Source organism: Pseudoliparis swirei, chromosome 5 (assembly GCF_029220125.1).
Source record: "Pseudoliparis swirei isolate HS2019 ecotype Mariana Trench chromosome 5, NWPU_hadal_v1, whole genome shotgun sequence".
Lineage (NCBI taxonomy): Eukaryota > Metazoa > Chordata > Actinopteri > Perciformes > Liparidae > Pseudoliparis > Pseudoliparis swirei.
The window spans coordinates 26,589,053-26,612,069 of NC_079392.1; the positions used below are offsets into that span (position 1 = coordinate 26,589,053).

Here is a 23,017-nt window from a genome sequence, read left to right on the forward strand (position 1 = left end):
TGTGCAGCCCCCCCCCCCTTAATGTTTGGTAAACAAACTTCACCCTGTGCCTGGCTGCAGATCGCTTGATGTCATGTGGATCTGTGTTTTTTAAGGTAATCAACACAAGATTATAAGATCGGATGAATCCGGTGTGGAGTTATCTCACACGCACCACATGTTCTGTGTTTTAACCCTTTATGTCAAACACCACCACGGCACAAGAATCTGCTTTTACACGGACATTCGTATTCCACCATAATATTCCTGATTCTCCGATTCAATGTAAAACAGCCCCGTTCTTCATCCTCTTCTTCATTCCTTCAAACATGTCGAAAAGGTTGGCCTGAGATATTTGTTTATATCCAAAAAGCTGGATACGTTTCAGGTTTCACGTCTTCACCTGAGCCCGATCCATCAGGATAATCCAGAGTCTCCAAATACGACGTTCACCCGAGTCAGATGAAGTGCAGAATATCATTGAGTAGTTTGTGTATCATTGTGTGTCTGTGTGTAGTGTGTGTGTCTGTGTGTAGCTCTTGGATGATGTCATGACTCCACTGGGTGTGACCTGCTGGTTAAGTCAGAAGTCCCTGCAGTGCCGTTTGTTTTGGAGCTCCATGGGACACAAGTCAGGGACACCATGTTGGTCTTCTCCGGGGACCCGTCGTTACCCTCCTCCCTCTCCTTCCTCTCCTCCTTTCTCCCTCCTCCCTCTCCTCTCCTCCTGCTGCAGTCGGTGGATGACGCATCTCTTTTTACAGGAAGTGTCGTCTTCCACCGGCCGGCTGGAGGGGCAGAGCGGCACAGTAGCGGCATCAGACGTGCGTATGCATCGCTGATCCACGGCCAGGGAACGCTCGCAGCATTTTGATGACATCATCACCCCTCCCCCTCCCCTTCCCCTGTTGGCTGTTGAAACTAGCTCGCTCTCACTCCAGAGAAAGGAACAAGAGGAGGGGCTGCTCGTGAGCCAATGGGGAGGCAGAGAGCTTCTTTTTGTGGTGGGGGGGGGGGGGGGGGTGACAGCGCTTTCGTGGTCTAGTACTGGCACACACACTCACACACACAGGAAGAGAGGGAATATTGCCGAGCATTGTTAAGACTTCACCGCGGGCTGCTGCTCCTGCTGCTGCTGCTGCTGTTTCTTCCCCATTTGGAGCAAAAAGAAAAAGTTCTCACGCAGTTTTTCTGTCCGTCGTCTCTCTGGATCTGTGGCGCTGCGATGAGGGCGAGGGACTCGGAGAGCGGCGCCGCGCTGGACTACTTCTCTCACTAGCCGGGGCGATCCCCCCCCAGGATGCACCCTTTAACCAGCACCTGTGGAGGCTAGTATTCAGCTCCATCCTTCGGGTGGAGGCAGGTGTTCATTCTGGTCTGTTCTGCGGCGTGAACATGACGGCAGCCGCGTAGACTTTGAGGGGGGAAGCCAAACTTTATTCTATTTTGGAAAGAGAGAGAAGGAAAGAGAGAGCGAGCGAGTCGCCATGCTGAACCTGCAGGACTCGGTCTTCTTCGAGATCAGCATCAAGTCTCTGCTGAAGTCGTGGAGCGGCAGCTGTGAGTACCGCGTGTTGACATACCGCACGCATGGCCCGCTTATCACCGCTCTGCACGCCGCCTGCTATCTCCTCCGGTTGCTCACGGACCCGTCCGGATGACGGATGGCGTCCGGCCCGGCTCGTTTGATGTGTGTGCAGGCGGCGCCCGCAGACGATTCAGCTTCATCAACTTCTTTTAAATGTGTTTTACATTTTGTAATCTCGACATCCGCGAGCGGCTCGCCACACAATCTTCATCCTCCTTCTTTTTTTTTTTATCCTCCTCCCAATTCATACCCACTTTACCCCCCCCCCCCCCCCCCTCTTAGTCGTCCCCTGTGGGCCGGCTAATGCTTCCCAACTATTGATCCGTCTTCTGGTTCCTCCTATTATTAGCATCCCGTCTCGCATCGGAAGTCAAGAAGACGCCTCTCTCTTGAAATGTAGACTGAAAGTCAAAAGGCGGTATTAAATAATTACACTTGGACGTGACCCCGTTTATTATTCAAAGAAATGGCGATATAGTGTCTGTATTAGAACGTATCGCCACACAGACTCCTCCTTTTAAAGGGACCGGCTCAGTTTAATTAAGAATGAATACCGTGGGTTCCTTTCATTGTGACGACGAGACAAACGGGGAATGAACCCAGTGGTTCTCATCTAGTGTTGCAATCGTGAAGTATATCAACTGAGAAACTGCTTTTATTTAGTACTTTAACACCCCATAAATCAAGATATTACACATTGATGCAATGTTACTAATATTCTTAAACAATCCAGAGATATTGAAGTGAAATCCTCATCAAGCGGAGGAGAGGAGGTCAAGTACACATCCAACGGACTTGTTTTTATATCTTGATGAAGGCTTCAGCGCCCTCTCTCACACACACACACATATTTATTCTGATAACGTTCTGGAGCGTGTCGTAAAAGTTTGTTTTAGATTAGATCCACTTGAGGTTCGGTCCTCAACCGTTAAATGATTAACATGCCCGTGGTATCTTTAAAATATTGAATCTGTTCTTAGAGATCTGGAGCGATTTGCTCAATATGATGAATTGGTCCATGCAGTAATCTCCTGATAACGGGCCGTACAGGTGCATCGATACGAGGTGATAGATTAGTTATCGCGTACAGATCGTAGTTCTGGAGGGGAGCTGTTGGTTCTCGGGGTCATAGAGGTTTTTTTTATTCCTTCTCAGCGAGCAGATTGACCGTGAAGAGGAAGACAGGAAGTGACCATTTATGGACTGAGGAGTGATGTAGAGACCTGTCAATCACCTGTAGCCCCGCCCCTAAAGCGCCCCCTGCTTTATGGTCTGTAGACTCTAAATGACCATAACGTATAAATGATGACATCATGCTGTATAGAAGAAGACTTGAAACTAGAGACTGAGACATAAACTCATGTTTACAATGTTTACTGAGGGAATACATCGAGAGAAGTAGAGTCACTATAGAGACTTCTACAAGTCTGAGCAATTGATTGAGAAATACAAGTAATTCAAAATAAAAATGTTTGGATGCCTAACACAGATTCCTAAAACCTTCTGTTAGCTTAGCATAAAGACGTCCACCTGTTCAGTGAAGGGTCCCTCTTTCTCCCCATCATCTACTCCCGGTTATCAAATAACAAATGTGCACCTCTAAACGAGCCGCCTGCAGCGAGCCGCCTGCAGCGAGCCGTCTGCAGCGAGCCGTCTGCAGCGAGCCGTCTGCAGCGAGCCGTCTGCAGCGAGCCGCCTGCAGCGAGCCGTCTGCAGCGAGCCGCCTGCAGCGAGCCGCCTGCAACGAGCCGCCTGCAGCGAGCCGTCTGCAGCGAGCCGCCTGCAGCGAGCCGTCTGCAGCGAGCCGCCTGCAGCGAGCCGTCTGCGTATCTTCTCGGTTCCTGTGTGTGTTGTTGTTGTTGTTCCCGGTTGTCCTGACAGGGGAAGTGAGCCGGCGTTGGGCGGGGTGGAGTCGCTGCTCGTTGTGTAATCCTGGAGGAGGTTCGGGACGCTCGGGAGGGGAAGTGACGAAGCCTCCAGTTCTGCTTCACCTCTTTAAACCCGGCTGCGTTCCCATGGCGATGAATCTGATCTCCAACGGTCCGGCAACACGCGTCGGTTTCAGCCGCTTAGAAGAGTCTTTTCAAAATAAACTTGCGTGGTCACAGGAACCCGGTGGCGAGGAGACGGAGGGTCTCCGGCTGAAGGACCTCCGCCTCTCGGTTAACTCGTGGTCACCGGCGCCGCATGTCCACGGAGTGGGAGGCGGGCGTCGCTCCGGATGCTGGAAGAGATGACGGGAGACTCATTCAACTCTTTATTCACATCTCCGGGATGTCGAGAGTACGGAAAAATACAAAAGGAGAAAACAAACGACGATATAATGCAGTTAAAAAAACAAGAGCGGGGAACTTTGTAAAAGGTTTAAAGTCACCGATAAATAAATAATTATAACGTCGGTTCACATCCGGGTGACATCATCGTTGGTGCCGCACAGTAAACAAAGAGGAGGCGCTCTGCAGAGCCTCTGACGACGCTTTGGTGATTGATCTGAGTTTCATTTAGCATGTTTTATAATATTATGTTTATTATTCTCGTTTATTGTTTTCTTCCGGTGGTCGTGTTAGGAAGGTTTTCCTTTAGGTGTTTTTTAAATGGTTTATATGGTTTGAATTGGTTTTATTTTATTTTAACAACTTTTTTTATTGAGTAAAAATAATATAAATGGTACTCGTGTTCACTGAGCGGAGCCTGAACGCACCATGAGAACATTATCATTTACCTTCAGTCAGTACTCGTATTCACTGAGCGGAGCCTGAACGTACCATGAGAACATTATCATTTACCTTCAGTCAGTACTCGTGTTCACTGAGCGGAGCCTGAACGCACCATGAGAACATTATCATTTACCTTCAGTCAGTACTCGTGTTCACTGAGCGGAGCCTGAACGCACCATGAGAACATTATCATTTACCTTCAGTCAGTACTCATATTCACTGAGCGGAGCCTGAACGCACCATGAGAACATTATCATTTACCTTCAGTCAGTACTCGTGTTCACTGAGCGGAGCCTGAACGCACCATGAGAACATTATCATTTACCTTCAGTCAGTACTCGTGTTCACTGAGCGGAGCCTGAACGCACCATGAGAACATTATCATTTACCTTCAGTCAGTACTCATATTCACTGAGCGGAGCCTGAACGCATCATGAGAACAGATTTGAATGAGACCAGGTGATCTGCACCACATCTAAACGGTGACCCCGGATGACCTTTCATGAGCGTTCAGTTTCAGTGCGCTTCACTCGGCCTTCCCTTTTCCCTTTTATGCTTAAATGTCATTTAATTAGTGAGACTTTTATTTTTAAAGGTGCCGTTAAATTGTTTAAACAATCTTTTTTGATGTATTTGTTTTACTTCACTTTAAGCATGTGTGGAATGTACTTTCTATGACTGGTTTCTGTCGTGTGATGAATCCCAGGACTGGAAGCAGTGCTAACGGCTCAGCGTGGTCGTCTCCTCAGATCCAGGAGCTTCTCACACAGTGACTTGACCTTTTTGACCCCAACATTTCCTGCTTTAAAACACCGTGACACGCTATTAAACCTCGCCTGTGAGGATCGGAGACGTTGACTTGTCGTCATATGAGCTGCACATAATGTCCTGCGAGTGGTACGGTCTCATTGTTCTGCTCGGCTTGTGACACGATGAGAGGAATGTTCTGTACCAACGTGTTTTAAACTTAGAATATATTTAAATCGGAGTCAAAAGGAAACATTTGCAGCGGAGCCTGAAGACATGAGAGTAAACACTGAGGCTCTCCAAGCAGAAGTGGAGTGAGAGAGTGGAACAGCCGGTTCTTCTTCTGCACTTCCTCATTCTCACGAAGGGCGGCCGGGTTCACCTGAAGCTCGTTTTTTATATATATATATATAAAATTATTTAAAAAGGACGTCGCAGCAGAACCGGAGATTTCCTTCAGGATCGTGATCGTCTGTAATGAAGAGACTTATTTATTGTGCTGAAACAACTTGTTAATTAACTTGATTAATCATATTTAAAATGTTATCTTTATATCTCTTAGAGATTATATTATATTTTATTCATCCCCAGGAGGAAATTTCTTAAAGCAGCAGCAAAACATTTTTTTTAAAAATATACAATAAAATTAAAATAAAATAGTAGGGCTGATTACATTTAAGAATTTAAATAATAAAGGAAAGAAAAATGTAAAAAATAAAATAAAAATGTCAGTATATACAAAATTATCAAAGAAAAATGGGAGTGTATAAAAGAATTAAATAAAAAAAATTAAAGTGCATAAAAAATACATGTAAAATAAATTAAAGTATAAAAAAGTTAGTGTATACAAGAATTGTAAAAAATTATAAAAAACGTTTTAAAAAATGGAAATGTACACCAAAAAATGTTTACGTGTATAACATTTTTTTTAAATGAAATTGTAAAACATTTTTTTTTAGAAATTAAAGTGTATAAAGAATGAAAACAATAAAAGTGTACATTTATTATCTTCCGCGGCTTTCCTACCACATCAAACACAAATGACGTCTATCTAATAGGAGTTGTGATTATCCGTTTCTTTACTGTTTTACGGTGATTCTGAGAGTTCATAATTAGAGATATTAAAGATGTGTTCTCTGTCCTCAGCTTCTCCACCGGTCAGCAGCAGCAGCGTGAGTAGGCGCCGCGCCCCCTCCTCGGTGACCCCCCTCTCGTGGGAGAAGCACAGCGCCGCCGCCGCCATGTCGAGCATCACCATCGACCCCGAGCTCAAGCCCGGCGAGTACGTCATCAAGAGTCTGTTCGCCGAGTTCGCCGTGCTCGCCGAGAAGAAGATCGAGATGGTGATGGCCGAGCCGCTGGTGAGTCACCGGAAGTGAGACGGGCGGTGCGTAGTCATGTGACTAACCGCCTCTCTGGCGTGGGGAGAACGGATGTGAGAGCAGCTGGAGAGGACCATCTTTATTATTATTATTATTATTATTATTATTCGATTTACTTATAAAGCACCTTTCATAACTCAGTGCTGAACAACAGAAACAAATCTATCATAATAAAATCTCTCAAAATAAGAGATTAGTGAGATACAGAAAACCTAAAAACAAGGATAATAAATAATAATAAATATATATATTTGCAATAAAAAAATCATATCATAGAAGACAGAAGGCTGCTAAAAAAAAAAGCCCACTATATTTGAGCTATGGAAAACATAAAACAAGGATAATAAATATTAATTAAATTTATATTTTTGCTATAAAATAATAAAATCTCTCAAAATGAGATATTCCGAGTAATATAACGACTAAGATAAGAACAATAATTATAACTCACGCCTCTCCTGCAGTTCAACCAGGTGTCGTATGCTCACAACAAACACACACACAAACCTTAACTTTAAAATTACAATATAAAACACTTATTGCTGCTTTTAACTAGTTGGTACTCGTGGATTTTGAGATTTTTTGCCCCTAAACTCTGAAGCTTGTTTGAAAACCCTGGAGAAGCTTATGAAGCAACATCAGCAGCCTGATGCTGACTCATCATCAGGCTGCTGGACGGACACCTCCTATTGCGCAACGCTACAACTCTTAACGGGTAACGCCCTCCCTCTCTTTCTCCCTCCCCCTCTACCTCCCTCCCCCTCACAGGAGAAGCCCCTGTCCCGATCTCTCCAGAGAGGGGAAGATGCACAATTTGACCAGGTCTGTACCCGTCACAGCGACCCTCTGCTTCCTGCGTGTGTGTGTGTGTGTGTGTGTGTGTGTACGTGCACATATATCTGAATCTCAGGCTCCGCCCACTCCCTCGTCTGTGGCTGCTGCAGAACTCCCTTCACTCTGCAGAACGCTTGGTTCAGCACAAAGGCACACACACACACACACAGGTCCGGGGAGCGTAGAACCGCTGTGTCATCCTCGGCAGTAAATCGCTCTGCCGCCCGACGCTATAAGGGAGACGTTGCGTAACTCTCCTGACCCGCCATCCATCATCACCACCACGCTGCACCGGGCCCTTAAATAAAGACACATGCACGCTGACCCACCACACACACACGCACACACACTCCCCCCCCATGTTTTATGTATCGTCTGAACCGAGTCGCCACGGTGCCGATGTCTTATATTTCTTACTAAGCAACTAAACTCTGCGAAGCCGGCGATGAAGTCGTTGTGTTCGTTTAGCGGGAACGTCAAACTGGGATGAATGGTTTCCCAGAGACCGTGAAGCCGCCGCAGCTGCTTCACTGTGACTGGCTGACCTTTGACCCCAGCGCTCTGTCATTCAGTCGTAGAACAAAAATGATTTAACTCCTCTATTTATTTATATAGCAATATTTAATTATATATATACATATATATATTTATTTATATATTTTATTTATATATAAATATTTAATTATTTGTATTTATATATTTATTGAATTATATATATTTATATACATATTTCTTTATATATATTTACGTATATATTATTTATATTTATATTTGAGGCATAGAAAGAGCATTGTTTCATAGTTTTTATTTATTTTATTGACTTGACCAAGAGTATTGTTGGTAATCGTGAGCTCATGTAATGTTGTTGTTGCAGTTAATAAGCTCTATGAGCTCAATAGCAGAACACTGTTTGCCCTCCCTCCTGCGCACGCTGTTCGACTGGTACCGGAGGCAGAGCGGCACCGAGGACGAGTCCTACGAGTACCGGCCGCGCTCTAGCACCAAGTCCAAAGGGTGAGCTTCCTCCTCCTCATACTCCTCCTCTTCTTCCTCCTCCTCTCTCATACCGGTTCTCTCTCTCTCTCTCTCCAGAGACGAGCAGCACCGGGACAAAGACTACCTTCTGGAGCGGAGAGACTTATCCATAGATTTCATTTTTTGTTTAGTTTCGGTGGAAGTTCTGAAACAGGTGAGGCGAGTGACGCAATGTTTACCTGTCTGTTTACCTGTTTGTTTACCTGTCTGTGCATGTTCACCAGGGACAGCATGTTTCAGTGTTTAACGTTTATTAGCTTTGACTCATCAAAGGTTTAGTCAAAACAGGATTTATTTATTTGATTTTTATTTTATTTAAATAACAAGGGAAATAAAAATGTAAAAAATTATAGAAAAATGAAAGTGTAAATAACAGTTTATTACATATTTATTAGGACACACGATTTATTCATTTTATTTTTATTTAGGATCTGGTCCTGAAGTCTTTGTCCAGCCTTTTTTATTGCGTCCATCTATCTATCTATCTATCTATCTATCTATATCCTCATATACATCCATCTCCTGCCACTGCGTAAGAGTTTAGTTATTCTTTCACTCGTAGAAAGATAAGAGCGTAGTCTTTATAAATAACTGAAGTGGACTCGCTCCTGTTGCTAATGAGTCGCTGCTTCTGGTTCCTCTCGTCCCAGATTCCTCTTCACCCAGTTCCAGATGTTCTCGTACACGAAGTCCTGAACCTGGCATTCAAGCACTTTAAACACAAAGAGGGGTGAGTAGGGGTGACTCGGAGGTCCTGGTGGAGGCCGCTGTGTGAATGTTTCAATGGACGCGGTCAGTAAGGGCACTTCATGAAGGTGTCGTTAAAATTACTTTATTTTTCAATGAAAAAACTGTTATTTTTTGGTCTATTTTATATCAGACTTGTATAATAGGTTGTTTTCTCAGCTGTGACGGTTGAGAAAAAGTTTTGCAATAACTTTTTGGCAGTGAGATCATGTGATCACGTGTTTGTTGTTGTAATACTCCCTGTGGCCACATCACATCTCTATGGTCTAAATGGGACTAAAAGCATCACTGGTTTCTTAATTCACACAACCTGCTAACACACACATGCATGGAGAAATGAAAACAGGGGAGCAGTGCACTTCCGCCTCTTGTGGCCAACATGAGTATTACAACAACAAACAGCTTCATCCTGATCTTTCCTCACCCACCTGTTCCCAAGTCACAAACACAGAAGAAGAACAACTTGCCTCTCAGTGTTTCCGTGACTGTCTTCCAGGATAAAGATGTTGATTGTTTTCAGACTTGATGACGGATGCTTTGATTGACAGGTACTGTGGCCCAAACACTGGCAATGTGCACATCATCGCAGACCTGTACGCCGAGGTCATCGGAATCCTGACGCAGTCAAAGTACGTGTGCAACGCTTCCAGTCGCCTCTCTCCTTAGTTGTGTGTGTATTTATATATATATATATATGTGTGTGTGTGTGTGTGTTCAGGTTTCAGGCTGTGAGGAAGAAGTTCATCACAGAGCTGAAGGAGCTCCGGCTGAAGGAGCAGAGTCCCTACGTGGTCCACAGCGTCATCAGCCTCATCATGGGCATGAAGTTCTTCAGGGTCAAAATGTATCCGGTGGAGGATTTTGAGGCTTCTTTCCAGTTCATGCAGGTAAATGAGAAAGTGTAAAGTGTGTGTGTACATCATTTCTTTTTTATATATATTTATATACACATTTATATATATTTATTTATTTATAGATATATAAAATATAAATTTATATAGATATTTGTTTATCTATATATATTCATATATATATATTTATAGAAATGTTTTTTTTTAAATATAAATATTTTTTATATATTTATATATATTCTTTTTTAATATATTTAAAAATATATACATATATATATTAAAATATTTATATATCGTCATCTCAATACTGCTGTGTGTATTATTAATGTGTGTCTTAATGTGTGTGTTCTTAATGTGTGTCCTGTATGCCCTGTTCTAGGAGTGTGCTCAGTATTTCCTGGAGGTCAAAGACAAGGACATCAAACACGCCCTGGCCGGCCTCTTCGTGGAGATCCTCATCCCGGTGGCCGCGGTAACGTTATAAACAGCTAAAGTTATAGAACACGGTTTGAAGATGGACCCGGCGGCGTGGTGACGGTTCTCTCTCCTCAGGCCGTGAAGAACGAGGTCAACGTGCCGTGCCTCAAGAACTTCGTGGAGATGCTCTACCAAACGACCTTTGAACTCAGCTCCAGGAAGAAGCACTCTTTGGTAACGATGACATCATCGTAAACAACACCTCTACTCTTGTTGACGTGACCCTGTAAACAACACCTCTACTCTCTTGTTGACGTGACCCTGTAAACAACACCTCTTCTCTCTTGTTGACGTGACCCTGTAAACAACACCTCTTCTCTCTTGTTGACGTGACCCTGTAAACAACACCTCTTCTCTCTTGTTGACGTGACCCTGTAAACAACAACACCTCCCCCCCAGGCTCTGTACCCTCTGGTGACCTGCCTGCTGTGTGTCAGTCAGAAGCAGTTCTTCCTCAACAACTGGCACATCTTCCTCCAGAACTGCCTCTCGCACCTCAAGGTACACGATCATCATCATCACCATCACAATAATAACAATAAGGTGCTTTCCCCTCTTAATTCATCAGCAGACAGATCTGGATAGGAAGAGCACTTGATTTGTTATTTTCTAAGAATCACAAACATGAGGTATATTAAATGTGTATTATTTTAGTTTTATCTAAGTATCTCTAGTGCTGCTTTCAGTCCGGTCTGTGAAAGAATCCCAGTGAACCGATCAAACCCACTGCCCTCTTGTCCATCATGGAGTCATGACCCCCCCCCCCCCTCCCTCCTGGTTCTACATTGATTGCCCTTGCGTGGAGAGTCCATGATCTTGATGGTGATTTCCGACAGTTCTGATTGGCCGTCTCTTTCCGGTATTCTCCTTCAGTGTCGTGATTGTTGAAGGTTTCTTTAATGAAGTAATCAGTCGGTCTGAGTTGTGGTGAAGCGGACTCTCTGATTGAGATCAGCTGACGGGGTTTTTGTGTGCGACGGCTCGAGTGTAGCGATGATTTCTAGTGATTTAGGGTGATTTTTAACCCTGTGGCTGCTCTTCAAACTGGTCACAGACCAATGAATCACTTAAAGGGACAGTACCGATATTCTGAAGTGTGTTTGTAGCTTCTTCTTCTTCTCCAGAGTTAAAAAGTGAAATAATAAATAAAAGAATCTCTATTTATCTGTTTGTCTATATTTATAATATCTTCCTGTTAGTGAGTTTGTTGTTGTTGTTGTGAGACTTTAATGAATCCAAACAAACCCTTAAAAACACCTTTTTGACTCTGGAGAAGAACGTCATGCAGCCACACTTCAAAACATCCAGACTGTACCTTTAAGGCAGTTTCATGCTGAATGTTACGCATGTTCTCATCTCCATTAATTGGTTATTTTACAAATTACTGTAAATCTTAGTTCACACCATATTTGGGCGTCCCTTCTATCCGCAGCGTGAGCTCTTCACGTGGATTTAATAGCTGATTGGGTGTCTAACTAATGGCTCCTCCCACTTTCCTTTCACACCTCTAATTGTCCTTTTCCTCCGTGTTCCTCCTGTTGTCCACTCCTCTCTTTATTTAACCACCGCACGCCTCCCTTTGCTTCATTGTGTTGAGATGTATAAACTGTCTCACTTCATGGCTCATAAAGTGGCTTCAGCGGCGCGCGTGTAATTCAATTCACTGACGAGACGCTTCAGACGCTCATTTCACATTTGTTTAGTTTCTGTTGTCTCTATAACATGCATGTGACCTCCCCCCCCTCCCCTTCATTCTTTGTCTCCTGTCGTGATCTTTTTTTCTCACGTTGACTCGCTCCAGATGCCGTCTAACAACAGCATCCGAAAGCAGATTGAGACGCTGCAGGTGAGTTCATGTGGTGGGCGGCGAGGGGCTCCCATCCCTCTGAAAAACCAGGTCCAGTACTAGGTCCAGTACCAGGTCCAGGAAGCAAAATTATCAATCCTACCATGGCGACAGGCGTGGCCCGCCCCTCTCTCCGCCTCTGATTGGCCAGCACTCGTTGTCGTCGTTGGTTCTGTTCGGTTGTTCGGGGTCGGCTTGTCGGCGTGAGCCAATCGGAGGCCGAGCAGAGCGGCCCGTGTGTTAGAGAGCAGCTCTCGGGCCGGGGGCCAGTCGGGGAAGTCTAAACTACGGACTCCAACGCTTCTGTCTGTTTTGAGGTTCAACGCTTGACTCGACTCCAGGGCCAACGGAGGATTCTGCTCTGAGGCTGAAGCTCCTCCCCTTTCTCCATTGCCTTGGATACGATGATGGGATATCTTTTTTTATTTTGGTCACGCCGGGTTTCATATTTCTAATGGTGTCTCGGGAAGTCCCAAATATTCCCACTCAGGCACAATATTGGTGGGGGGGGGGGTTCCAAACAGGTTAAATTACTTAATTATGCACAGCTAGGGGGGGGTTGTGTGAGAAACTGCAACAGAAGTGATGTTTTCATTATTGAATCATTAACTATAAAACTATAACATATATTAATCTGCATTATGGGTCGTTTTACTTTTTGCTACTTCAAGTATATTTTGATGAACAAACTAAATATTGTGTCAATTGCAGGTAAAAAATCCTTTTTTTATAAAACTATAATATTTTTAATCATCGGGGCCGCTTCGGCTGCCGACTACGTCCTTTAAAAATGCTCCGTGATCATTTGATCTTGAGGACTTTTAACTAATTGGAAGTGAAGCTCAGAGGCTGAAAAAAAAAAAAAGGATCCCACAGTTTCTCCAGAACAACATCGACCCGATCTCACGGTTTTCTTTTCTAATTTTACATCCGCAGAACAAAGACCCCAAAATGTCTCGTGTGGCTCTGGAGTCGCTCTACAGGCTGCTCTGGGTTTACATCATCAGGATCAAGTGTGAGAGCAACACTGTGACACAGAGGTCAGTGCACACACAAACACATGCATATCTATATAGTTATATCTATATTTTAAAAAAAATATATATATTTTTGTAGATATTTATTTATGTAAATATTTATATATGTTCATATATATATAGTTATATTTATGTTTATATTTATATATGCATATTTGTATATATATATTTTATATAGATGTTTATTTATATATATTTTATATAGATATATGTGTATATATATATATATATGTGTGGGTGTGTATATATATATATATACACACACTATAAGCCCTTGTAAATAGACTGAATAAATCTCTTTTCCCCGCTAGTCGACTACTCAGCATCGTTTCAGCACTTTTCCCCAAAGGCTCCCGCAGCGTGGTGCCCAGGGACACGCCGCTCAACATCTTCGTCAAGATCATCCAATTCATCGCTCAGGTGAGCAAAGCGAACGCACCCGGACCTCACGGCTCGTTGTTAACCATCGCGGTGAGTGAACGCCGCCCTGTTGGTTGTTACAGGAACGACTGGACTTCGCCATGAAGGAGATCATCTACGACCTCCTGTGCGTGGGCAAGTCTCACAAAACCTTCGCCATCAACCCGGAGGTAGACTACAGGTTAAAGGGTCCTTGTTGTTGTTGTTGTTTGTGGCTTTCCTCTCCTCACGCCCCCTCACCGTCTCCACAGAGGATGAACATCGGCCTGCGAGCCTTCCTGGTGATCGCCGACAGCCTCCAGCAGAAGGACGGGGAGCCCCCGATGCCCACCACCGGGATCATCATGCCCTCCGGCAACACCATGCGCGTCAAGAAGATCTTCCTCAACACCACCCTCACCGACGAGGAGGCCAAGGGCATCGGTGGGTGGGCTCCCTCCTGCTTTTGGAAAGGGGGGGGGGGTGGAATAGCTGAATGACTCCTCCTTTGTTTTCCAGGCATGTCGGTGTACTACCCTCAAGTCAGAAAGGCCTTAGACAACATCCTGAGACACCTGGACAAGGAGGTGGGACGCTCCATGAGCATGACCAACGTGCAGATGTCCAACAAGGAGCCCGAGGACATGATCACGTACGTGTGTGTGTGCGTGTGTGTGTGTGTGTGTGTGACCTCTGACCTGAAGTTCTCACGAGCCTCTTTGCACCACAGGGGCGAGAGGAAGCCAAAGATCGATCTGTTTCGTACGTGCGTGGCCGCCATCCCACGCCTGATCCCGGACGGCATGAGCAGACAAGACCTCATAGAACTTCTCGCCAAGTAAGCTCCTCCCCCTTCCCACCCTCACCCACTCACCTACATCCACTGCCGCTCTAACCCCCTCCCCCTCCTGCAGACTGACCATCCACATGGACGAGGAACTGCGCGGCCTGGCCTTCACGACCCTCCAGGCCCTGATGGTGGACTTCCCGGAGTGGCGCGAGGACGTCCTCTCGGGCTTCGCGTACTTCGTGGTGCGCGAGGTGACGGACGTCCACCCCACGCTGCTGGACAACGCCGTCAAGATGCTGCTGCAGCTGCTCAGCCAATGGAGGCAGGCGGTGCAGAGCAGCAACAAGAGCCACGACGCCAAGGTCCGTGAAGGAAGCCTCTCATTGGTCGTGTGATTTATAGTCAGGATTATTCGGTGACTTTTTTTCCCTTCTATGTTCTATTTATGTTTTTTTTTCTTTTTTCTATTCTATTTTTTGGATTTGTATATTTAAAAAAAATTGTTTTTTTCTATTTATATTCAATTTTCTTTATACTTAATTTTTTTCCATTTCAATTTTTTCAATTTTCTTTATTTTTCTTCATACTTGTTCTATTTGTTTCCATTCAATATTTTTCTTTATATATTTTTTCTATTTCTATTCGATTTTTTAATTATATTTATATATTTTTCAATTTTTATTTTAAAAAGCAAAATATGTTCCTTTTTTACATTTAGAATACATGGAGAAATTAAACCTGAAAAACACAAACGCTTATTGAGACGTGCAGTGGGGTGGTTGTGCACAGCCCCTTGTGGCTGAAATGAGTATTACAACAACAAACACTTTATTCTGACAAAATCACTTGACAACTTCTTTTTTTTCACATCCTTTCCAGACAAAAAACAAACTCACTTCCTCAACGGGCTTCATGTTCAAAGGGATTTTAATTGTCATTTAAAGTCTCTCTCTCTCTCTCTCTCTCAGGGCTCGAGCGGCGGCCATTCTCTGTCCCTGGAGCGCCCCCCTCTGCTGGGCGTGCTGCACGTGGTGGAGGGCTTGGCCCTGGTGGTGCTCTGCAGCTGCCGGCCGGCCACCAGGCGGCTGGCCGTCAACGTCCTCAAGGAGGTCCGCGCGCTGCACACGGCGCTGGGCGTCGGCAAGGTGAGCGCACGCCGTTTTCACCGCGGAGACTCATCGCATTACCAAGCAACGGCGTCCTGACGTGTGTTCCTCTCTCAGGGAGACGAGGAGCTCGCCATCGACGTGATGGACAGACTGAGCGCGTCGGTGTTGGAGAGCTTCATTCACCTCACGGGGGCCGACCAGGTATTAGGCTCCTCCCCTTTCTCTCAGAATGGCGTAAACCCGAAGTCTCCTCCTCCTCCTCAGTGTCTCACTGTCGCCCCCCCAGAGCAACCTGCTGTTCTGCCCCAGTGGCATCGACCTGCAGACGCTGGCGGAGTGGAGCTCGTCTCCCATCAGCCACCAGTTCGACGTGGTGAGCCCCTCCCACATCTGGGTGTTTGCACACGTCACTCAGGGCCAGGACCCCTGGGTCATCAGCTTCTCCAGCTACCTGCGGCAGGAGAACCTCCCCAAGCTCTGCCCCACCGCCCTCAACTACGCCTGGATGTTCGCCTACACGCGGCTGCAGCTGCTGTCGCCGCAGGTCGACATCAAGTACGGCCCGCATGTTGTTGTTGTCTTCTTCAACTTGTTGTTCTTCTTCTTCCTCTTCTTGTTCTTTCTCTTCTTCTTCCTCTGCTTGTTCATCTTCCTTTTCTTCCTCTTATTGTTCTTGTTCTTCCTCTTCTTCTTCTTCAACTTGTTCTTTTTCTTGTTCCTCTTCTGTTTTTCTTTCTCTTCCTCTTCTTCTTCTTGTCCTTCATCCTCTTGTTGTTCTTTCTCTTACTCTTCTTCTTCTTCCTCTGTTTGTTCTTTCTCTTGTTGTTGTTGTTCTTCTTCTTCCTATTCTTGTTCCTCTTCTGTTCTTCTTCTTCCTCTTCTTCCTCTTGTTATTCTCCTCCTCCTTCAACCTCTCCTCCTCTCCTCTCGTCCTCCTCCAGTAGCCCCATCAACGCCAAGAAGCTGAACAGCCTGACCAGCAGTGACTCGTACATCGGCCTGTGGAGGAACTACCTGATCCTGTGCTGTAGCTCCGCCTCCTCCTCTCCCTCCATGTCCTCCTCGTCCTCCACCTCCGGCTCCGTCCGCTGCTCCCCGCCCGAGACGCTGGCGTCCACGCCGGACAGCGGCTACAGCTACGACTCCAAGGTCAGCAGCATGACCTCCTGAGCCCCGGAACCTGAATATAAAAGTGTCCTTTAAACGCCGAAACAACAAAGTTCAAACGTCACTGTTGTCGTTTCTGTTGGACACATCGTGTAAAACGAGGGTTGACACTTCTTATTCCACATGTTTTGTTCAAAGTCTTGTTCCTTGGGCGTTCAGAGGGTTCCAAGTCGTGAAAATTAGGCACAAAAACTCCATCTAAGTCTGATGTACGTGTAACCCTGACTCTAAAACCCTCAATGTCTCCGTGTCCGCAGATCGTCGGCACTCCGTCCCCCTCGTCCCTCTTCAAACACATCGTCCCCATGATGCGCTCCGAGTGCATGGACATCACGGAGTCTCTGGTGCTGGGCCTTGGCAGGACCAACCCCGTGGCCTTCAGGTACCACCGCAGGGCGGAGGAGCTTTTTAGTCTCGGGGCCAGAGTTGAGTCTCAAGTCCTCTGGTGACGTCATGAATCTCTCCTCTGATCTCATTGGACGCCATCGGGTCGAGCGAAGCGGATCTGGGAATTAAGGGTCTCCGTTTAATTAAGAGGATTAACGTTGGATTCAGGAAGTATATATATTTAAATGTACTTGTGTTTTCATGTCACGTGTTGAAGTCCAAGGGGAGTTTCAAGTTTTTTTCTTTATTTTGTGGAATTCAAGTCCTCCTGACTGACGCCCTCTGAAGCTTTATTAACATACACCACCGTTCAAGAGTTTGAGGTCATCAGGAAAATTTAGTGTTTTCCATGAAAACTCACTTTTATTCATCAAATTAATTGCAAAATGAATATAAAATATAGTCAAAATATTGAGGAAGTTATAAATAATGATTTTTATTGTAAATATTAAGATAGTTCTTCACACCAGAGAATAGTCATCTACACATTAACTATGTAGAGAGAGTTTATGATTTGAACAGCAGTAATAATTAGTTTATTCTCCCTCCAGAGAGCTGATCGAGGAGCTCAACCCCATCATCAAAGAAGCCCTAGAAAGAAGACCTGAGGTAAGAGCAGCTCGGCCGTTACTTCACTCGCCACCGTTTCTGTGTCCGGAGACGGCGACGACGCGCTGCTGGAGTTATTATGGTCTGTCCTCCCTTGCAGAACATGAAGCGGCGCAGGCGGCGCGACATCCTCAGAGTCCAGCTGGTCCGCATCTTTGAGCTGCTGGCCGACGGCGGCGTCATCAGCCAGATGTACGTAACGCCATCGCGATAAACAGTCTTTATCCCTTTATTGTTAGATATATTTATTGTATATTTTATATAAATTAATATATATATATATTTATGTATATTTATATATAATTATTTATTTATTTATATAAATATTTATTATATATTTTATAGAAATATAAAATAAATATATATAAATAAATCTAAACATATATATACATTTATAAATAAATATATATATACATTAATTAATGTATATATGAATATAAAATAAATATATAAATCTAAATATGTATATTTAAATAAATAAATATATGCCCTGTGACACTTGAGAGTTTGCCCTTTGCCAACGCATCTGAATAATCGTCTTTATTCTTTTCCTCTCAGAACCAGCGGCGGGTTGGACGGGGAGAGCCACTCCCTGAACAGCACGCTGCTGGAGTACGTGGACCTGACCCGGCAGCTGCTGGAGGCCGAGAACGACAAGGACTCGGACATGCTGAAGGACATCCGCTGCCACTTCAGCGCCCTGGTGGCCAACATCATCCAGAACGTCCCGGGTATGTCCCCCCCCCCCCTGATCCAGACCCGTATGCTCTGACGGTCCTGGTCTCTGACTGTGCTGTGGTTGTGTCCAGTCCACCAGAGGAGGACCATCTTCCCCCAGCAGTCCCTGAGGCACAGCCTGTTCATGCTGTTCAGCCACTGGGCCGGACCCTTCAGCATCATGTTCACGCCCCTGGACCGCTACAGCGACCGCAACATGCAGATCAACAGGCACCAGTACTGTGCTCTGAAGGTACACACACACACACACACACACACACACATGCAGATGCATACTAACCCCTCGTCCCCCAGGCCATGTCTGCCGTGCTGTGCTGTGGCCCCGTGGCCGACAACGTGGGGCTCTCCTCAGACGGATACCTCTACAAGTGGCTGGACAACATCCTGGACTCTCAGGACAAGAAGGTAACAGAAGAGGCGGGGAAACACGTCGCAGTGGTTAAACACACCTGTAAATAACTTATTGTTTTCTGATGATTGCCTGTTCTTCATTTGCCTTTTTGATTTTATGTTTGCCTTTTGACATCGTAGTGTTTGAATCAGTTATAGAGGCTTTAATCCAGTTTCTCTCTTATGAGATGAATCAGACTTTTATTTTGAAGGGTAAAAGGAATCACACTTTTTTTTTAACGTTTCAATGCGAGCTTGACGGGACGGCTACGGACCTTCTCACGGACAGATGCACATTTAATAAAGTGTAATAGTTGAATGGACCCGTATGAGGATAACGCTCTTATGGTGGTGATAGTTTACCAGTTTAATGAATGTATTGTGACCCAAAGGAAGAACATGAAGGAGTCACTTCACCAGCCGTAGCTTTCAAACACTTCATTTAAAAACAAAACGCACTGAGAAGAATACAGAAGGCTGAACATGAACTGTAGATTTAACATAAAACTAACCTCCAGGACGACGAGGAGGAAGTGTAAAGATCTCTACTTAACGAGTGTCGGACGCATTGAAAAGAACCACAGATTGAATATCCTGTAAATAATTAGATTTGGCTGCAAACTATATCCTCAGATGTAGAACTCTGTGTTTCTAGAACATCATAAAGACAATAAAGTCTAACTCTTTAGTCTGAACTGTTTGTGGCGGTGATGGAAACTTATCTTAACGCAGAGACATCGCTTTAATCTGGTATAATGTCCTTATTATGCATTATAATGTGACTACAAGTTACTCTTATGGTCCGCAAGACAAGTGTTTCATTAAAAAGTCTCCACCAATGAGGAGCGAGCGGTTCAGGCCCCTGAGGTCACGGCTCAGGAGCACCACCCAGTGGTGTTCAGAGGTACTGCAGCGCTCCACGTGTGGCGGGCCTGGGAGCCCCGTCCTCCTGAAGGGGGCTCTGTTGTTGGGCTCATGGGTTCTGACGGCTCTGGGTTCTGGCGGTCCTCCTCAGGTCCACCAGCTGGGCTGCGAGGCCGTGATGCTGCTGCTGGAGCTGAACCCGGACCAGAGCAACCTGATGTTCTGGGCCGTGGACCGCTGCTACACCGGGTCGCGCCGCGTGGCCGCCGGCTGCTTCCGGGCCATCGCCAACGTCTTCCACAACAGGTACCGGAGCCACGCCGGTTTGGACCGGTTCTTCAGGGGCGACTCCTGACTCAAGCGCCTCACGCCTCTCTCTCTCCCTCTCTCCCTCTCTCCCTCTCTCTCTCTTGCTCCCTCTCTCTCTCTCCCTCTCTCTTGCTCCCTCTCTCTCTCCCCCCTCTCCCTCTCTTGCTCTCTCTCTCTCCCTCTCTCCCTCTCTCTCTCTCCCCCCTCTCCCTCTCTCTCTCTCCCTCTCACTGTCTCACTGTCTCCCTATGTCTCTCTCCCTCTCCCTCCCCCCCCCATCCCTCTTTCTCCCCCCCTCAGGGATTACCAGTTTGACACGGTGGTGCTGTTGAACCTGATCCTCTTCAAGGCGGCCGACTCCTCCCGGGAGATCTACGAGGTGGCCATGCAGCTGCTGCAGGTCAGAGAGGTTCTCCGTTTCCCAGCGCAACTGAACCCACCGTTACTGCTTCATCTCATCCTCTCTCTCTCTCCCTCTCTCTCTCCTCAGATCCTGGAGCCCAAGCTCTTCCGCTACGCCCACAAGCTGGAGATCCAGCGTGCGGACGGCATCCTGACTCCGCCCTCTCCGCTGCCGCACCTCTACAGCGTGTCGTACTACCAGCTGTCAGAGGAGCTGGCGAGGACCTACCCCGAACTCACGCTGCCCATCTTCTCAGGTGAGACACAACACACACACACACACAACACACACAGACACAGAAACATGCACACACAGACACACACACAGACACACACATACACACACAATAACACACACACTCACACACAGATATGTATTATAATGTCTCCAGAGGTGAGCCAGCGGATCCAGACGGCGCACCCCGGTGGCCGCCAGGTGATGCTGCACTACCTCCTGCCGTGGATGAACAACGTGGAGCTGGTCGACTTCAAGGCGGCCGCGCGGCGCCCGGACGACGGCGGCGGCGAGGAGGACGAGCGCGACACCACGATGGTCAACAGCCGGCGCTGGCTGCGCGGCGAGGGCTGGGGCTCGCCGCGCGCCACCTCCATGGTGCTCAACAACCTCATGTTCATGACCGCCAAGGTGAGCGGCGCCGGCGGACCGAGGCGCGGCACCGAGGACGCGTTCGGCCGGAGGAGGTGTGCGTCATTTGGGTATTTTACCGATTTACTCTCCGCAGTACGGAGACGAGTTCGCGTGGTCGGAGATCGAGAACGTCTGGACCACGCTGGCCGACAGCTGGCCGAAGAACCTGAAGATCATCCTGCACTTCCTCATCGGCATTTCGGGCGTGGGCAGCGAGCCCAGCCTCCTGCCCTACGTGAGTCGCGTGTTCCCATCATGCATTGCGTCCGCCGCTCGCCCCTGGTGTTTCTGACGTGCGTGTGTCCCCAGGTGAAGCGGGTCGTGGTCTACCTGGGCAGAGACAAGACGATGCAGCTGCTGGAGGAGCTGATGAGCGAGCTGGAGCTCACGGAGCCCGTCTGCTCGGCCGTGACGCACATGGACAACCCGCCGTTCTACCGCATCTCCTCCAGCCACAAGGTCCCCTCCGTCACCTCCGGTGAGCGAGCCCCTCCCCCACCTGCAGAGCCACGTGTTCGATGCCGGGTGCTCAATGTGCTCTCTCTCTCTCTCCCCCTGTCCCTCTCTCTCTCTCTCTCTCTCTCTTTCTATTTCTCTCTGTCCTTTTTTCTCTTTCTCTTGCTCGCCCTCCATCTCTCTCTCTCTCCATCTGTTTCTCTCTCTCCCTCTCTCTCTCTCTCTCTCTCTTCCTGTCTGTCTCTCTCTTTCTCCCTGTCTCTCTCTCGTTCTTACTCTCTCTCTCCCCCCCCTCCCTCAGGAACGACATCCAGCACCAACACCATGGTTCCAGGTAGCGAGGGTCATCACGACAGCAAGATCAAAGACTCCAACATGGAGGACAGGTACGAGCTCCGTTATACTGATGTATATATATATAAAATAAAATAAATCACAATCAAACAATAAATGTGTTCATAGTTCAGCAGTCAACAATAAAGGGAAATTGTTTAATTTAACCCTTATTCGTCACTAAGGGACAATTCTAGTGTTTATATTTTTCAATCACTTTGGCCGTGAATATTTAGTATTTTTAGTTTTTTAATCTATTTAAGTCTAATTTCAGCTTCTTTGATAAGTCTGTAATAAGATAAGAGAGAACTCTATTTATCCCAAAGGAAATGATTGTGTCTAAGATTACAGCAATAAGAATAACAACGAGAACCAAAGAGCATTATTAGGTGTTATTCTCCTGGTGTCCACTAGAGGCATTACGGCTGTATTACAGAGCACTTCGTCTGATGTCGTAATGCTGATGTCAGTTCTGTCACAGCTTTTTTAATGGAGGCATTTAAATGATGACATCACCGAGACTGTGTTTTTGAATGTGGGCGTGTCTGTTCCTGCAGCTACACCCACCTGGACATCTACAGCGGGCTGAACAGCAACCTGAACCGGCAGCACCACCGCCTGGAGTCGCGCTACAGCAGCAGCTCTGGAGGCTCCTACGAGGAGGAGAAGAGTGAGAGTTCACGCTTTGCCCCTTCAAAATAAAATAAAGTAGTAGACCCCCCCCCCCCCACCACCACCAACACTCCTGTTCTCTCTCCTCCAGGTGACTCCATGCCTCTTTACGCCAACTGGCGTCTGAAGGTGATGGATCACGACCGGCCCGAGCCACTGCCCTTCCCCCCCACGGGGGGCTGCTGGTCCCCCCTCGTGGACTACCTGCCGGAGACCAATTCCCCCGGCGTGCCCCTCCACAGGTACGCCCCCCCTCTCCCTTTACGCCGACTCTACTTCCCTCTGTCGTGTTCTTCAGCTGAAGTCAACCCCTCCGCTCTCTTCTTCCAGGTGCAACATCGCAGTCATCCTCCTCACGGACCTGATCGTGGACCACGGGGTCAAAGTGGAGTGGGGTGCCTACCTGCACCTCCTGCTCCATGCAATCTTCATAGGTAACTGGTGTTCTCCTGTAGGGGCTCTCTCAGGTCCTAGACTGCTGAAGTCACATGACCTCACCTGTC

The 23,017-nt window shown here is 46.7% G+C and overlaps 1 protein-coding gene across 8 annotated transcripts in view; it reads left to right on the top strand.

Annotated features, from left to right (window-relative positions):
* The window catches only part of fryl (furry homolog, like), a 64,774-nt gene that overhangs the window by 15,257 nt on the left and 26,500 nt on the right, over positions 1–23,017 (top strand). For 4 of the 8 annotated variants that reach the window (XM_056413850.1, XM_056413844.1, XM_056413847.1 and 1 more), the window contains 38 exons: positions 6,178–6,392; positions 7,182–7,235; positions 8,122–8,261; positions 8,340–8,436; positions 8,933–9,012; positions 9,578–9,658; positions 9,748–9,916; positions 10,260–10,352; positions 10,433–10,531; positions 10,757–10,858; positions 12,159–12,203; positions 13,140–13,243; positions 13,552–13,660; positions 13,744–13,830; positions 13,912–14,083; positions 14,159–14,291; positions 14,370–14,477; positions 14,554–14,791; positions 15,398–15,574; positions 15,653–15,739; positions 15,825–16,093; positions 16,480–16,687; positions 16,963–17,087; positions 17,644–17,701; positions 17,802–17,893; positions 18,260–18,432; positions 18,511–18,671; positions 18,734–18,844; positions 19,845–19,999; positions 20,303–20,402; positions 20,493–20,661; positions 20,797–21,050; positions 21,148–21,288; positions 21,363–21,531; positions 21,811–21,895; positions 22,400–22,512; positions 22,606–22,756; positions 22,845–22,948. In XM_056413850.1, the coding sequence (XP_056269825.1) occupies positions 6,273–6,392; positions 7,182–7,235; positions 8,122–8,261; positions 8,340–8,436; positions 8,933–9,012; positions 9,578–9,658; positions 9,748–9,916; positions 10,260–10,352; positions 10,433–10,531; positions 10,757–10,858; positions 12,159–12,203; positions 13,140–13,243; positions 13,552–13,660; positions 13,744–13,830; positions 13,912–14,083; positions 14,159–14,291; positions 14,370–14,477; positions 14,554–14,791; positions 15,398–15,574; positions 15,653–15,739; positions 15,825–16,093; positions 16,480–16,687; positions 16,963–17,087; positions 17,644–17,701; positions 17,802–17,893; positions 18,260–18,432; positions 18,511–18,671; positions 18,734–18,844; positions 19,845–19,999; positions 20,303–20,402; positions 20,493–20,661; positions 20,797–21,050; positions 21,148–21,288; positions 21,363–21,531; positions 21,811–21,895; positions 22,400–22,512; positions 22,606–22,756; positions 22,845–22,948 (4,933 nt within the window). In that variant the 5' untranslated portion in view covers positions 6,178–6,272. Of the gene's footprint in view, positions 1–1,013; positions 1,540–6,177; positions 6,393–7,181; positions 7,236–8,121; positions 8,262–8,339; positions 8,437–8,932; positions 9,013–9,577; positions 9,659–9,747; positions 9,917–10,259; positions 10,353–10,432; positions 10,532–10,756; positions 10,859–12,158; positions 12,204–13,139; positions 13,244–13,551; positions 13,661–13,743; positions 13,831–13,911; positions 14,084–14,158; positions 14,292–14,369; positions 14,478–14,553; positions 14,792–15,397; positions 15,575–15,652; positions 15,740–15,824; positions 16,094–16,479; positions 16,688–16,962; positions 17,088–17,643; positions 17,702–17,801; positions 17,894–18,259; positions 18,433–18,510; positions 18,672–18,733; positions 18,845–19,844; positions 20,000–20,302; positions 20,403–20,492; positions 20,662–20,796; positions 21,051–21,147; positions 21,289–21,362; positions 21,532–21,810; positions 21,896–22,399; positions 22,513–22,605; positions 22,757–22,844; positions 22,949–23,017 lie in introns of those variants that run through there. The other 4 variants (XM_056413849.1, XM_056413851.1, XM_056413848.1 and 1 more) reach the window with 3 other exon arrangements.